General features: G+C 37.4%; 6 protein-coding genes across 9 annotated transcripts; 4 read left to right on the forward strand and 2 right to left on the reverse strand.

The window, feature by feature from the left end:
* Positions 1-335: 335 nt before the first annotated feature.
* Positions 336-2670, reverse strand: LOC118436521. Of its 3 annotated transcripts, none has more exons than XM_035854801.1 (4): positions 2300-2670; positions 2010-2104; positions 1466-1906; positions 336-1406 (listed from the first exon to the last, which is right to left on the reverse strand). In XM_035854801.1, exons 2-4 carry the CDS (start codon positions 2091-2093, stop codon positions 561-563), a joined length of 1371 nt encoding a protein of 456 aa, XP_035710694.1. In that variant the 5' UTR covers positions 2094-2104; positions 2300-2670; the 3' UTR covers positions 336-560. The 3 variants fall into 3 exon arrangements, with proteins under 3 accessions (XP_035710694.1, XP_035710692.1, XP_035710695.1); XM_035854802.1 differs by having other exon boundaries at positions 891-1047; positions 1169-1406; positions 2010-2670; XM_035854799.1 differs by having other exon boundaries at positions 2010-2670.
* A 3098-nt stretch (positions 2671-5768) lies between these two features.
* Positions 5769-6995, forward strand: LOC110854329 (larval cuticle protein A3A). Its single transcript, XM_022102760.2, has 5 exons — positions 5769-5877; positions 5963-6023; positions 6093-6296; positions 6358-6408; positions 6481-6995. The coding sequence occupies exons 1-5, from the start codon at positions 5869-5871 to the stop codon at positions 6822-6824; spliced, it is 669 nt and encodes a 222-aa protein (XP_021958452.1). The 5' UTR covers positions 5769-5868; the 3' UTR covers positions 6825-6995.
* A 353-nt stretch (positions 6996-7348) lies between these two features.
* LOC110854166 lies at positions 7349-8857 on the forward strand. Its single transcript, XM_035854803.1, has 3 exons — positions 7349-7928; positions 8009-8185; positions 8268-8857. Exons 1-3 carry the CDS (start codon positions 7528-7530, stop codon positions 8824-8826), a joined length of 1137 nt encoding a protein of 378 aa, XP_035710696.1. The 5' UTR covers positions 7349-7527; the 3' UTR covers positions 8827-8857.
* Positions 8858-9068: 211 nt separating this feature from the next.
* LOC110854327 lies at positions 9069-10964 on the forward strand. The gene is made up of 5 exons (XM_022102758.2): positions 9069-9225; positions 9306-9440; positions 9518-9705; positions 9767-10064; positions 10449-10964. Exons 1-5 carry the CDS (start codon positions 9184-9186, stop codon positions 10815-10817), a joined length of 1032 nt encoding a protein of 343 aa, XP_021958450.1. The 5' UTR covers positions 9069-9183; the 3' UTR covers positions 10818-10964.
* A 282-nt stretch (positions 10965-11246) lies between these two features.
* Positions 11247-12992, forward strand: LOC110854331. The gene is made up of 3 exons (XM_022102762.2): positions 11247-11532; positions 11598-11816; positions 11885-12992. Exons 1-3 carry the CDS (start codon positions 11491-11493, stop codon positions 12185-12187), a joined length of 564 nt encoding a protein of 187 aa, XP_021958454.1. The 5' UTR covers positions 11247-11490; the 3' UTR covers positions 12188-12992.
* LOC110854330 lies at positions 12270-13991 on the reverse strand. 2 transcript variants are annotated; one of them, XM_035854804.1, is made up of 8 exons: positions 13778-13991; positions 13580-13702; positions 13315-13521; positions 13161-13252; positions 12944-13088; positions 12671-12869; positions 12437-12588; positions 12270-12369 (listed from the first exon to the last, which is right to left on the reverse strand). In XM_035854804.1, exons 1-8 carry the CDS (start codon positions 13875-13877, stop codon positions 12299-12301), a joined length of 1089 nt encoding a protein of 362 aa, XP_035710697.1. In that variant the 5' UTR covers positions 13878-13991; the 3' UTR covers positions 12270-12298. The 2 variants fall into 2 exon arrangements, with proteins under 2 accessions (XP_035710697.1, XP_021958453.2); XM_022102761.2 differs by having other exon boundaries at positions 13580-13714; positions 13778-13887.
* Between the last annotated feature and the right edge of the window lie 1033 nt (positions 13992-15024).

Consider the following 15024-nt stretch of genomic DNA (forward strand, 5'->3'; position numbering starts at 1 on the left):
TTAGCTGGAATATAGATCCATCAAAAAATTATTGAACCCGAAACATGCAGTAATCCGGTATGCAAAATGATACGATATCATATGATTAATCATGATAAGTCAAGCTTCTAAATTAGGTATTCTTTTATCAGTTTAAAAACAACGTTGCTGATGAATATCAAAATACGACGTTTTCTAAATGCTGAAATCTTAGGTAATTTTCCTGTGTTATTAATACGTTATTATTCGAAGATGGATATGCCTAAAGTTGCGAGGAGTTCTATAGTCTTGAGTTAGTTGCATAAATGTTTATGTTAATAAAAACCTAATTTAGAAAAAAAAGTTGCATAAATAAATGCATGAATAAAGGAATGTAGTGGCGATTTTATTTAATTTAATACATACATACATATTTTCTTTAATATTTATATTCTGAAATAATCTGAAGAGTATAAGAGTAATTAATCTAATCTGAAGATAAAATTTGCCACATATAGAGTTACATAATTAAATATATGTATAATTTAATTGCTTAAATATTTAAGAAGGAAATAATCAATTAGTCATCAAAATTGTCTCAATTACCTCCATCGAAAGCCAATTTTTACCGCACCCTTTTCCAAATTAGTGGAAATTGGTACTGTAAAGACAATATCAAAATCCTCGACCCGATTAGTAGTCGGAAGCCACTCAGTAATATTATGTGGCGTCCCCTTTAAGTCCTCATCAATCATTCGCCTTAGTTTTTGTCTCACTTCAGTCAGCGTAACTTCCTTATTATTTGCAACGAGTGCTGCGTTTCCAGCATTTACTGTACATGAAAGAAAGATTTTTACTGCATTGACCATGAGCAACTCTTTCATTCCAGGGTTCTTGATTATATTTTCGTTGTAGATTTTCATATCCGGGTTGTAACCACGGAAGGATGGATCTTCTCCTACAATGATGTCTGCGCGGCCAATGTCGCTAAAAAAGGTCGGATAAAGAGAGGTCGGTAACGGTCGAAACAGGTTGAACACTGATTCAACTGAAACTTTGTGGGTTTTCATGGCGTCAGAAATCCGAAGTCTGGAAATTTTTGCAAATTCTTTGAGATTGTTGACTTCTTTGTCACGATTAATCATTTGTTTTGCCAAGTTGTTGTACGGATTTGAAGGTTCTATGATGTAATTCTCGAAGGGTACTTTACCTCCAGTATTTTCCAATTCCCATTTTCCATTGCTATTCGAAAACTTGAGACGAAGCTTATCAACCTGAGCAACATTGTCCAAGAACTTGGCAAATGTTCGGAGCAGTGACTTTTTGTCCCGGTCTTCTTCCTTCATGGCGGCTGCAATAGCAATCAGCTCCAAAATGGTCTTGACACCATAAATTGGTCGCTCACCAAGGTAAAGGCTTTTATACCAAAACTTTGCAAGACGTACGGCCTACAAAAATGTATAAAAACTAGAAATACCAATTTTTACTAATTTGTTTCAATGCTTACATCATGGGTAAAAGAAGTTTGTTCTTTCATAAAGTAAACCTGGGACTCTGACAAACTTGAGCTGTAGAAATGAGAGTTTGACTTGTCCATTTTGCTCAGGACAGCGTCAGATTGTTTCTTAGCCAAAAGTGGACCCTCAGGTTTTATTCCGTGAACAAAGTTAGTAGCAGGAAGCAGATCCATCTCAATCCCTTCTTCAAATGTGAACTGCAGGGAGATACTTGTCTTTTTAATTCCATCCTTGGTCAGGTTTATCCCTTCATTCATGATTAAAATATCCTCCCACTCATCGAAAACTTTCTCAAAAGGAGGCATTTCACTATTTTGAAATACGACAAGGTCCATGTCAGGGGCTAAAATACCCGTTGATTTCCCAACACTTCCAGAATAAATAACCCGGTCAATTTCATAAGGGCTTTTCAGCTGTAAGGCTTTCCGAACCTGAAATTATTAAGCATGTTTGTGAAACATGTAACAGATTTGATTAACAGACATCGCAAATGGTTTTATTGTTGTAATTATTATTTATTTTTAATTGTCTCACCTTTTCAGCAGATGCTTTGAGATTTTCCATGTACTCGTCTGAAGGAATTACAGAATGCGTGAACCTTGTCATGGTCTGATCCATGGCTTCGCTGGCTGGATCGACCATTTTAAGAAATTATTAATTGGAGACTTTTATTTTAAAGTAAATCAAATAACGGTTTGACAATGCAAGAAGAGTATTGACTGATCCGTAAACGCCTCGTATGTACGACTAACTGATATAATTTAGCAGAAACAAATCTCACAAATTGTATAATACGTGGTTTATGTTGCTTAAGAAGTACTTACAATGAGGAATATAGAAACAAAACGTTTCAACTTGATTTCAGTTTCATAATGTTACCCATGGTTCAGCATAGCAGTTTGACAACAAAAGTACTGCCTGAAAATTCCTCACGTGCATACTGCGTACTGTTGTGAGGACGGGTCATGGTATGCCGGGATCCATCCTCCGAAAATATCCGAAATACGGAGAGAGAGAAGGGAGCAAGGTCAGTCGTACATACGTATAACAAGGAGTAGAGTAATAAGAACAGAGGTTGAAAACTGCAGTGGTAGCATAGAAATAAAGAACACTGGTGCAAAAACTTGGTCTTTGTGACTAATCCTAAGGTGAACTTATTAATAATAAGTTATTAGTCCGCACCCTTCAATTTTACGCAATAGTACGACAAACTATTATTCTCCTGCTTAATGATAAAACAGGGAAATTCTTTTGTCAACCTCCGGAAATTTTACACATGGACGCGTCCAAGCCCCAAGCCATGCACACAATTTTCGGGAGGTTGGCAAGAGATTGGCGGACGACATGTAATTTTCCAGAAACCAATCTCACGAGTAAAAGTTTTGTCGTAAAATACGTAAGGCAAAATTAGTTTTTTCCCCCTCCCTCCCCCTTGTAATGGGTCTCACCTCATTTTTAACTGGTGGTGCAAGTTGACCTGTAATGCAACAGCCCTACCCCTCCACCGTCTACTTACCTATTTTAAGAACATTCCCTTATATGGCTCAAAGTTTCCAGAAATTCTCATGCAGAATGTAGAAAAAAACGGTTCATCTTAAACTCAGTTTTAAATGCATGGTTCAGCATATGATTAAATATGTGTAATACTGCATTATATGAAGTATGATCAGCACTTTTTATAAAACTTTATATATATTTCTTCAGCATTTTCCAGATAATCACAACTGCAATCAAACTAGTTTGACTGATGTCTCAACATCTCAAACTCTGATAACTTTGCCAGTAACATTAACGTATGACATGACCCACAGCAGGTATCGAATCCCAACCCAGTCGTAAAAACGAGTAGTAAAATACAATAAAATAAAAATCATGTCATTCATAAATTTACGACTTATAAATATAAAAAGCTTGACAGTCGTAACGTTATTCCTTCACATGAATTTGAAGGATATCTATTTCTGTTCAATATTATACTATTCCTAATAAAAAACTGGGCGTATACAATGATTCGTTTGGGGTACAAGAGCAAATTGCTACATAGAACGGTAGCTGACCCAAAGTCGTGCTTGCATGGTCAATAATTAATTATATACGTATTTACATATACGATATGTCCTTACAATTGAAATGTTAACCCTAAAAAAAAAAATGCTTCCATCCAATTCTAATTTCTTCGTCTTCTCCAAAAACCAATGACGCCGCAGAATGAAATGTACAGAGCGTGAATCAAGATACAAAACTCACTTTTGTTTTTGAGATAACAAGTGTTAGAGACATCTGGGATTACTGAAATTTGTATGTACCGTACCCAGATAGTCAGGGAACAGTTTGCAAAATAACTCTTAGTTCTGTGCATCAACATGCCCCCACTCCCCCCCCCCCACGGAGTGCGAGGTAGCCGTAAAAGAGTTTTCCAATGATGAATTGTACCATAAAAAATTGTTAAGAAACTGGCGACAATTGAATTCAATGCCAGTTGAAGCCATAGGTCCAGTGTATTAAATGACACTAGCATAAAGAAGCAGGGATCATTGGCTGGAGTTCCACCTCCACCAAAGTGGCGTCCAAGATCAGCTAGGATCGAGGATGTGTTGTACTATATCGCAAATTTCATCAATAAGGAAAATCCGTCATGACAGAAAAGTATCCAAAATGTTGGGGATGAGTCAGGCAATAGTTTTTAGGGTCAGTGACTCTGACCTAAATAGATTAAAGCGGAGGAGGACCATGTGTACGCCCCCACGCAGTCTTACATCATGTTTTTCAAAGCAACTTCGCGATAACTGAATGAAAACTTAATTTCCAGAAATAAATTTTGTACTGAAATTACTCTTGACGAGTCGCATGACATTATTCAGATAGATTATTTTTGATTTTGGTACTTTAAGCAGAGATTTTCAAGCGGACTGCTCGGGCGCTGAGTGGGTTTTGGAAAACTTTTCAAAACGAGTGGAACAAAATCACTCCAAAAAAGTGTCAAAGGTGATAATAGCGTGGAAAAAGCGACTGCACCTCGTTAGACAAACTAATGGGCTACACATTGAAGCAATTTACAAAATTCACAAACGAAAAATGAAGCTGTAGAAAAATAAACTAAAGTGAGTTTTGTATCTTGATTCACCCTCTGTAGTGTGGTTGATATTGCTCTAGATTATTGGTCATGATCATATCACATATCTTTAAACTTTGTTGGCGTTACGCTTACATAATAATTATGACAAATCAACGCCCTTTCTTGGCATGTGTGCATGAACTCAGGGTGCATCAAGCCAAGCAAACTTATCAAAGATATCCTCCTACAACAACAATTGTGTCGTATAACATTTAATTAGTCCACAAGAATCATGCATATCAACAGTGGCCGCGGAAGCGTGGGGACAGAGGGACAATGTCCCTACGGTTATTTGATGTCCGCATCATCTCCCCATGTTATACAAACCCCTCCCTCCCCTATCCTACAATGTTAATGTCCCCACAGCTTCCGCGGCCACTGCACACCAGTCATTAAATCCGTACATAAATGTAGTTAGGTTAGCAATCAAAAGTTTGACTATTAATATATTACATGGTTGGTACAGGTTTTTAACTCAACATAAGAGTCAATCACCGCATAAATACTACGAAAACAAAGAAATAGAGTGGATTGGATAGTTAGCGTGTCTTTAATTATTCACTCGTTATTCGTATCGTAAATAAATAGTTCTGGATTAATTTATTCGCTTCTCTCTTTATCTCACGGAATAATCAAGACGTTCATCACATCACGATGCAGTTAGCTCTAGTTATTTCACGCTAATAAATTGATTGACTCAATAAAATTCAGTTGTTAATGTCGTTGTTCACTTGACTCAATATTGATTGGTTTGTCTCATGTGTATCATTGCTTGGATCGCGTCATTACTTAATTGGCATGATTATATGGAGTAGTAGTGCCACACTAAATTTGATCAACTTGTCATTACCACCGTAATAAAATACATGCATAACAATCACCAATATCTTATTGGCAAAAGTATGTACGCGTATGAATAATTCCAAATTAAAAGATTCAATTCGGAATAGCGATGGGATGAATGAATGTCAATGTTATCCACTTTAAGACACCACAAGCCACACACACCTGCCTGTTGTCTTTGCCAATCTAGATAAGCAGTGATACTCACAGGAGTGCATATGGCTTTCTTTATGAATTAAAATTATTAGCATGATTGCGGCTGAAATGGTTCACAACAACAAGAATATTTACTTTCACGCTACATATGTATGCACATATATGTCGAGACCTATAAATACTTTGACTGACCAAGGTGCCAGCATTAGTCAGCAACTGTTCGCAAAGCAGTACAAAAAATAAGTCTAAAGATTCTTAGGAAATTATAAAACTATCAAAATGAACAAGGTAAAAGAAATACCAAAAAAAATATTGAAATACTTTTATGAAAAGTAGGATTGAATTCTCAAAGTGAAATTTTTTACAATTTCAGATCGTTTTCTTGGCCCTTGTCAGTGTTGCGAGTGCTGGAATTGCCCCCAACGGTGGTCACGGTTAGTAAAAATAATATAATGGTCAAAGCCAGTTATATATGTCTAACAATAAATTTTAAAAAATATTAGCATACGCAACTTCCCAATTGCACCACAGCGCACCAGTCGCCACTTATGCGCACGCTGCCCCATTGGCTGTTGCCCACGCTGCGCCAGTCGCCACCTACGCCCACGCTGCTCCAGTCGCCACCTACGCCCACGCTGCTCCAGTCGCTGTTGCCCACGCTGCCCCAGTTGCCCACTATGCCCCAGCCCCAGTCGCTGTCGCCAAGGGTAAGGATTCGATAAGTTAATAGTTTTGAAGGGTTTCTTATCATCATTTACAATTCTATAGCCGTTGCCGTCCGAGCTGAGCCATTCGACCCCCACCCACAATACAACTACGGTTAGTGATCTTTAAAAAATTTCACTTTTCCAGAGTTTAAGGCATCATAATTAATATTCCAATTCTGTTTAGGATACTCCGTTTCCGACGGTTTGACCGGTGACCACCACTCTGCCCAAGAATCCCGAGACGGAGACCTCGTCCAAGGACAATACTCCCTCGTTGAGCCCGATGGTGCCATCCGAACCGTCACCTACACCGCCGATGGAGTCAACGGATTCAACGCCGTCGTCAACCGACAAGCCCCACAAGTCGCTGTCGCCAAGGCTGTCGTTGCTGCCCCAGTTGCCCACCACGTTGCCCCAGTCGCCACTTACGCCCACGCTCCAGTCGCCCACGCCGTTGCGCACCACGCCGTCGCCGCCCCCGTCGCCTACGGTGGAATCGCACACCACGCTGGTGTCTACCATCATTAAAACTATTTTTAATTAGCTATTTTCTATTCTATTCTAAAATCCAATTCGTGAGGTCTGTATCTGTATCATCTCTTCTTGAATTGAGTGCAATATGTGAAGACAAAAGTATTATTTATTTATTTATCCTTCTCCTCAGAAAAATAAAATCACACGTTTTGAAACTGTTTAATACTCGTGAAGTATGTATAGATATCTTTTCTTTTTTGCATATGCGGAATAATTTGCATGGTATTCCGGTATTTAGCAGTGTCATTCAGGCAGGTCACATTAACTTTTTTGACCCAAACTTCCTTCTTCCCACATATGTACATTGAATTAATAAATGAGTTTATACAGTTTAAAAAAATTGGGGACTTTCCATGATGATTTATAAGGGAATACATAAAGCATATATTTAGAACATGCTGAATTTTCTATTTCTTGGCTAACCGTAACCAAACCGCAACAAATTTAGCTTTCATACAGCGAATAAATTCACCGCATGCATTTTACATTTTACCAAAATCGGTTGGAGACTATTTGGTTGTCAAAATGATGCCAAAAAATTTGAGTTGACAGTACAAAATTTGCATAGCTCGAGTGAGCCAGTTCTCAGACCGATTCCTGTACCAATAAATCTTACGTCGACAACTGACGGACATTCATAATGCGAATCATAAGAATAGAATGATCATATCTTCAGAAATAGAATTTTCATAAAATCATGAACGCATCGTTATCTCCTCGGGACATTCCTGTCTTTGCAGGAAATTGTCCATCCACTCCTTCCGGAATAACATGGTTTCTCTACGCGGCTGAAATTCAGCCAGGCAAATCCGCAATACTTGCAGGCAACCACCTAGTCTTTTATGGAATGCATATAACTGCAATTGTGTTTATCTTAATTTCATTAGTGTCATGTGTCTCCGTAATCGTCAGTGTTTGCCGAAATAAACGGGACCATTGGGATTTTTCTGATAGATTTCCGTTCTACTTGGCCATTTCGGATACATTGTGGGCCTTATCGAATTTATCCGGGGATCACATCGTTCTACTGATTCGCCCTCAATATCCGGAAAAACGAGTTGCGGCATTGTTGGGGATCAACGTGTTTTTATTTTTCGGGTAGATATTTATATTCTATATATTTTTCGAAAAAGTTTGATTCTAATCATACATTTGATTTCAATGCAATTTGTCATTAGTTATCAACAACTCATGAACGCTGGCTTATCGTTATTCACATATATGAAAGTTGTACGACGGGTCAAACTAAGGCTGGGTTCGTGGGAGTGGAAACTTCACACTTTCGTGATCAGTTTACTATTAATCCAAGTTGGCATTTATTGGTGTTTCGGTGCATTTGGAAGTTCTGGATATTTGTATGCACTAAATATTTTGATATATTTTCCGTATCATCAGTTAATTGTATACAATATTTTTTTACATTTTTTTAACCAACAGGTTTTTGCTCGACATTAACAAACTTTCTGGGATAATATTAGGAGTCAACGTTTGCATTTCCTGCAGTATTCACGCAGTCCTCACCCTCGTGGCGTATCGGGCCATTCAAAACGTTATAAACAACCAGGAACACACTTTCTCAATGAACATCATTCCATCCCCAAAACAACAATTGCATCAATTTAACAACAACAATAGTACACAAATTATCATTCCAACAACTGAAACTGAACAACGCCTTCCTCACCTTTTGAGGCGTCACTACTCCACCACGACGGAATGCTTGACCACATTCATCTACATTTCGATCTGCTTGTACGTTCCTTTCGCAGTGGTCGGTTGGTCATGTGCAATCTTTTCGTGTTTTGGTCTAATAGAACCCTTAAGTGCTTTTGCAGCAGTGATCGCTGCAAATTCAGGCGGTTGGGTAAATGCGTTGGGGTATTTTCGTAACAAGAAAGTGAAAGAGAGGCGAAGAAAAATACTGATGAGGGATAATTTCAGAGTTACCCTTTGTTTCGTGTCGGATAATCATCCGAGTGTATATCTAGATAAGTAATTAACGGAAATAAAACACATGTATTCAGAAATTAATGGTGGATTTTATTTGATCATGACCCCAAATATGTATGTATTAGTTCAATAAATGTGTAGTTATACGCACTGAGCGACAAGAATTAATCGCCTGCTAATTATCATACAAAACACCTCCGCAGAATATTCTGTGTGATCTGATTTTGTTAATCCATTCCGAATAAAAATCTGTTTCTGTTCATTGAACTCGGTATTTTCGGCAATTACTTCATCTACAACGTTCTACAATTACTTTCATGATTGTGTAACGATCTTCAGTTGGTGGAAAGCTATAGGAAAGACTTGTTAGTTCTCTAAATAAAGTGACTTAAAACAGATAAAAATGCATTGGGTAATACTTTTCTTAGTTTCTCTATATATTCAGGTATGCAAATTTTCAGCAACTTATGTAAAAATCATTAGTTAATTAGTTTCAAATTTTTAAATGCACATGTAATTTCATAGGCACACAACTGTGTTCCTTTGGGTCAGTGGGATATCGCATTTGATGAACCTTCCACGCAAGAGCGTTTAAACAATGCTTCAACTATAACAGAATTTGCACAAGAATTAGGGGTTTCAGAGGAATTTTTGCAACAAGTAATAATTATTATCTAATTAAATTGTGATTAAATTAAATACAAGACTTTTTTTTACTATGTGATTTAAATTCGTAGCTAAAAGAGAACTGGGAGAAAGCCGTGGAAGACGAGAAACAAAAAGGGAAAGATCGCCTCCGTCAAGGAGGAGGCATCGGTGACTTTTTCGGTCTGGGCGGTGGCGGTGGCGGGGGAAATTTTGGAGGAGGTGGAGAGCAAGGTGGACCAGAAGATGATGGAGATGAGGATGACGAAGGTGTCACGATGTGAGTGGATAAATATGCACATAATCCAAAAATTTTACTAAATTTTTGCTATAAAATTCAGGGCACCAGGACCCGGCCCAGCTGGAATTTTGACGGGACTCTTCGGTATTTTTTCCGGAATCGGAAGTCTAAACCCTAAACGAGTCATTCAAAGTACAGTCAACTTTTTCCCACCGCATCAACGCCTCGCTGCTCAAATGGCGTTGGATAATGCCTTCGGACTCCATAATGTCACGACTCTTGCACCACTGACGGATGCCCCAGCGAGAAATGGAACCGGTCCACCTGCCCTCTCGTCGTCAGCTACCACGAATAAGACAGATGTCGTTTTAAGGATCGCGACTACGGTCGCAACGACGGTACGTTATCAAAAATAATAAACCGTTACAACGCATGTAATAAAGGAGTGAAACCACGTAATAAGTGTTATGTATGAGGTTGACATTCTGGGTGAAATTTCCTATTAAATTGACACATATATGGACATTGACCGTTACGTGACCTTTTTTGACCTTTTTGACTTTGACGGGTTTGACCCCCAAATGCCGCTTAGAACTCGGTCTGCGCCTTGAGGTTGTTTACGTTGAAAGTTTCAAGTTTCTGTCTTTTCGTTCAGAGTTATCAGACGCAAGGACAGACAAACGGATATAACGGTCTTATAAAGGGCTTTCACTCCTTAATAATTTTCCAAGCCTTCGTAAATTCTGATCTGAATTTTGTACGTGACATCATCTAATTTCCAGGTTGACAACACAACCCGCAAACGGTTCAACCTCAAGGAAACCTCTCTTTTGGAAGATTTTGAAGAGGCTTCCGTAAAATTGAGCCCACCCTCTGACGTAATTCCCATCGATGTGCGAAACATTGAAACCCGACCAGGCCTTGGCTCGCTCGAAAAAGACTTTGCCGACACTGCCGACACTTTCAAAATCGTCTCAGTAAACGTCCACGACGGGAAGAATGGGGCCAGCCAAGAAGCAGAAAAGCAAGTTCTTATAGTTAATGCCACCACTATTTCGGCAGAAGCTACATCAGAAGCTTCGACCATAGGGGTTTCTACCACGCCGGAAATTGTGGAAATTTCGACAATTATTGTTAAAGCAGCAAAATGATAAGGTTTATTGGATTTGGGAAATTTATTCTTATACTTTCAATACGTGGTCCTCGTTCTTTGGTAACTTTTTTGGTGCTTCAGCATAATTCTGTAATCGTTTATACAAGAAATAAAATAAACCAAGCTTAAAATACGACTCTAAAAATTCCTTTCATGAAGACAGGATACGTGCTTAATTACAGATGTGTTATTTAGATTAATATACATAAATATCTGCAAAGTGACGGAATTTTACTCGGTGTCAAATTTTTTATTGCTCTCCAGTGACTAAACTTTTCTTGGAATTTTGCTCGCCTTTCTTTCAATCCATTCCTTTATACTTTAGTCATCAAATGCAGAATAATGGGAGTTTGGCACGCTGTAAAAATAAGTTTCAGATTTCTGAATGAATAACAAGAACGACTACTCATTCGTCCGCTTGTCCAATTTTTGAGACATGCAAAATTCCAGTTCACTCGTTTCATTATCCTTTCGTGAAAATAGCTTTGTTCAGGTTGCACAAAGAAGTCTGTCTGACGCTGGCTTTTCGTAGATTATTTTCCATCCGAGTGTAATACATAACAGTTCTTTGTCCATTCTCTCTCAATATATTTTTGGCAGAGGGAGGAACCAGCAAGAGTTTTAAGATTTCATTTACATAATTCGACTAGAAAAGTTTTTCGACAAAAATCATGCTTCGCCAAAGATTGTTCAACATTGCGTTATTGCAATTGGTGAGAAAATTTCAGAAATAAAAAACTGTTTCGTAACGTATTTCAATGAATTTACTTGATTTCAGTGCATTCTTGGAATGAGGATAAATTCCAGTGCCTATTTTGCCCTTGGAATAATACAGAGACAAATGGACGGATCAGATTCTGCTCAACCGGAAGAAATTGGATCCGCACTTATCGACCATGATAAGGATGTGACCGATTTATGGAATCTTTCGTACGCACTGCTGGATCACGTCGTCATTTTTGCGGCGATTCTCTGCCTTCTTTTTGGAACTAAAGATGTGAGTGATACATATTTTACGCAATTTGATGGTTTTGCTAATTATGTAAATTAATCACGCTTTTTTAGGAAAACGAGACTCCAACGGCATACAAATGTTTCCTTCTTCGATGTTGGATGCTTATCTCGGTAATTTACAATTGGGGATTTTGTATCGCCACGGCTCTCGTCGTTGATTGGACTTTCTGGACCATTGATGAATATAATATTGGACAATTTATCTTTGTCTTTCTCAACATGACAATTTTTCTCTTTGTTGTGACCTATGTGAAAAAGATTGATGAAGGAATAGGGGGAGAAAGTGTTCGATGCAACTTTAATGGGGGTGGCAGTGGTGACCAGCTTAATAGAGTTTTGGTCAAACAGTCGTAAGTCATAAGTCGTGGTTTTAAATACGTAGCTTGTAAGACTTATTTTTAAAATGATTGATTAATGATCAATTAGATTCTAGATATTCTGTAATTGAACTTAAAAAATAGTTCTTTATTTCAGTTTTCCTAAAATCCGGTCAATTATTGCTTTAACTATTTTGATTTGTTTCCCCTTTTTCGTAGCTGAAAATAAAATATTTTTTAGACTTGCGTAAAAATTTAAAGTTAATAATTAAGAATAGGCACTAACCAAACAATGACCCCGTATATGAAAAAAAGTCCCAGCATCCATCCATATTTTGCGGAACCCTGGTAGTAAGAGGGAACACGGTAAGAATTCTGTTTGCATCTGCTACTAGTAAAAATCCGCTATTTCTAATATAACGTAATGCGACTTGTGGGCTAAATTATATTTAAATATAAATTAAGATTATGACATAATTCTGGAAAAATAATTATTTCAAAATTTCTGCCGAATTATTACTGCCATTCGTTGCATCCGTGAAAATTGACGTGGAGAAAGCACGGTTCGTCGGCAATATTAAATTGTGGTTGGCACATTTTTGGTACATAAATAAAGCCCAAAGTTCCCATCGCTTCGTCTGTAATGTTCCTCCCACTGTAAAATTCTGACTGATCGTACGCCATCAATGAACCTTCTTCTTGTGGAATATTTTGCATTTCTAAATAAATGAGAAAAATGTATACTTTTTTACAGCAATTAAAACTTGGTTGAATTACTATTTTATGTACATACGTGTAGAAATAAACGGATTTATTATGTTTGCTTTGTCTCGAAGTAAGAATTCTAAGGCGGCGTGGGCTCCGGAATAATTGCAATTTCCAAGATACACATTTTGGCCGGCATCTTGGTCACAAGCATCACCAAAGTTTGTCGTTGGCTGGATAATGAAGAACAAAATAATTGCATTAAAGGAAACATTTAATAATAAATTTCCGAACATAAAACATACCAACAAATGCTTTGCATGAAAAACTGTGGTCCTTATTAAACTCTTGTTGGATGTGAACGTCTCATAAAATTTGGCATTCTCCATCGCCATCTCTAACAAATCATTAAACACCTTCGCAAATTAAATACATATGCAAATTGACAGCAAAAATTACCCAGTGGCACGTATTCATCCAACTCTCCAATCCATACAAAGATTCGTTGACCCCTCAAATTTACGAGGGGATCAATCAGTCTCATCCATTCGTACCTTCGAGCATCTCCTATCGAGAGTCTGAAATCATAGGGAAACACACCCATCCCAAGTTTACTGCAACGAAGACCAAACTCCACCAGAGAGTGGGGACCGCATCGGTAAAATGCTGGTGGAAATCGAGAATTACAAATAATTCGAACAATAAATATTTTTTCTTTATGAACCTTGCGAAAACAACGCTACGCCATGAAAAAGTGCAGAGTGGGAGACATGCAACTGCGTTGCCATTGAAGATCCGGATGAAAATCCTGACAGCGTGACGGCATCGTGACGAACGTTGTATTGACCTAAATATTATTCTAGAATTTTCACAAAATTTTCAAAAATATGTCGATGCAGACATAGATAATTTTAATACCCACTTAGCAAAATTGGTGGTGAAATGGTTTCAACTTGATTGGAATTTACTATTGATGAACTAATAATGCAGAATAGCAGCACAATGTGTGTAACGGATTCCATTATGTAGTCCAAATATTTTTTAAAATAAATAAAAACCTGAGATTTAAAATTGAAATAATTTACAAGTTTCGTTAGGTTAGGTAGGGATCAAAATGGAAAACTCGTACTACTACACATGACACCAAAGTTTTGTTTGTATACTAAATTTTACACGAGGAAATGGATAGGAGATAAGCGAGCGTCATCTTGAGATAAGATTATAACATGTGAATAAATTTGTGAATGAGAGTTCAGAGTCCGTTCTCGTGGGATGAATAATTCGATATGTTTACAACTAAGGTATTTATTTACGTATTTGAATCTTGCTTTATTTAATCCATTATAAATATGGGTAAATTATGATTATGTCAACTATGAAAATAATATGCAAGTATATTTCAATCGCACTGGTTTTTATGTCATTTTTTAATTTGAAAAAGTCAGATTCATTAACCTACAAGCTTAAAGGTTGATATAATTACAACTTGTAATTTACAAGTTAATTGCATGTTATGTTATTGTGCTTGTTCATCCAAATGATGCCATTCCTCTCTGCCAAGTCGGCAAAGTCCAAATCCTTATCTAGACTTGGAGACGGACCTATTTGAAATTATAATTACAGAATTACAATTAGAAGTAGAATTACTGTATTTCAAAATGAAACGTCGCTACTTGCATCACTATAATTGCATGAAAACTTAAATATTTCAAATTCATAACTACGACTTTTAGTATCTAGGTAATGTCCCTTAAGGGACAATCGTGCTTTAAGCTTTAAACCTGCCTTGTAAGACGAGTTTATAAATGCGATTTATATTCAAACACCTTTATAAGATTTACATACGCAAATGGATCAAAGACGCTCTAAAAACGGTGATACCGAATCATCCAAACCTGACAAAAGATCGATCGACTCGTCAAAATCCTTGGAACATGTTTCAAACATAAATGCAGAAACAATAGTTTATGAAAATAGCAGTCCTCTCGTAGATGACAAAAGTAATTTTGTCCTTTATGACGAATATAATAATGATGATAACGAGGATAACAATGATGATAAGAACAACAATAATGTGGACATCATTCCCAAGAAGAGTTCACTGAAAAAGAATTCTCGCCGAACTAGTAACAAAAATCCCAAACTTCAAAAGCTACGCGAATTGTATGA

This window comes from Folsomia candida, unplaced genomic scaffold (genome assembly GCF_002217175.1).
Source record: "Folsomia candida strain VU population unplaced genomic scaffold, ASM221717v1 Fcan01_Sc009, whole genome shotgun sequence".
Classification (NCBI taxonomy): Eukaryota; Metazoa; Arthropoda; class Collembola; order Entomobryomorpha; family Isotomidae; genus Folsomia; species Folsomia candida.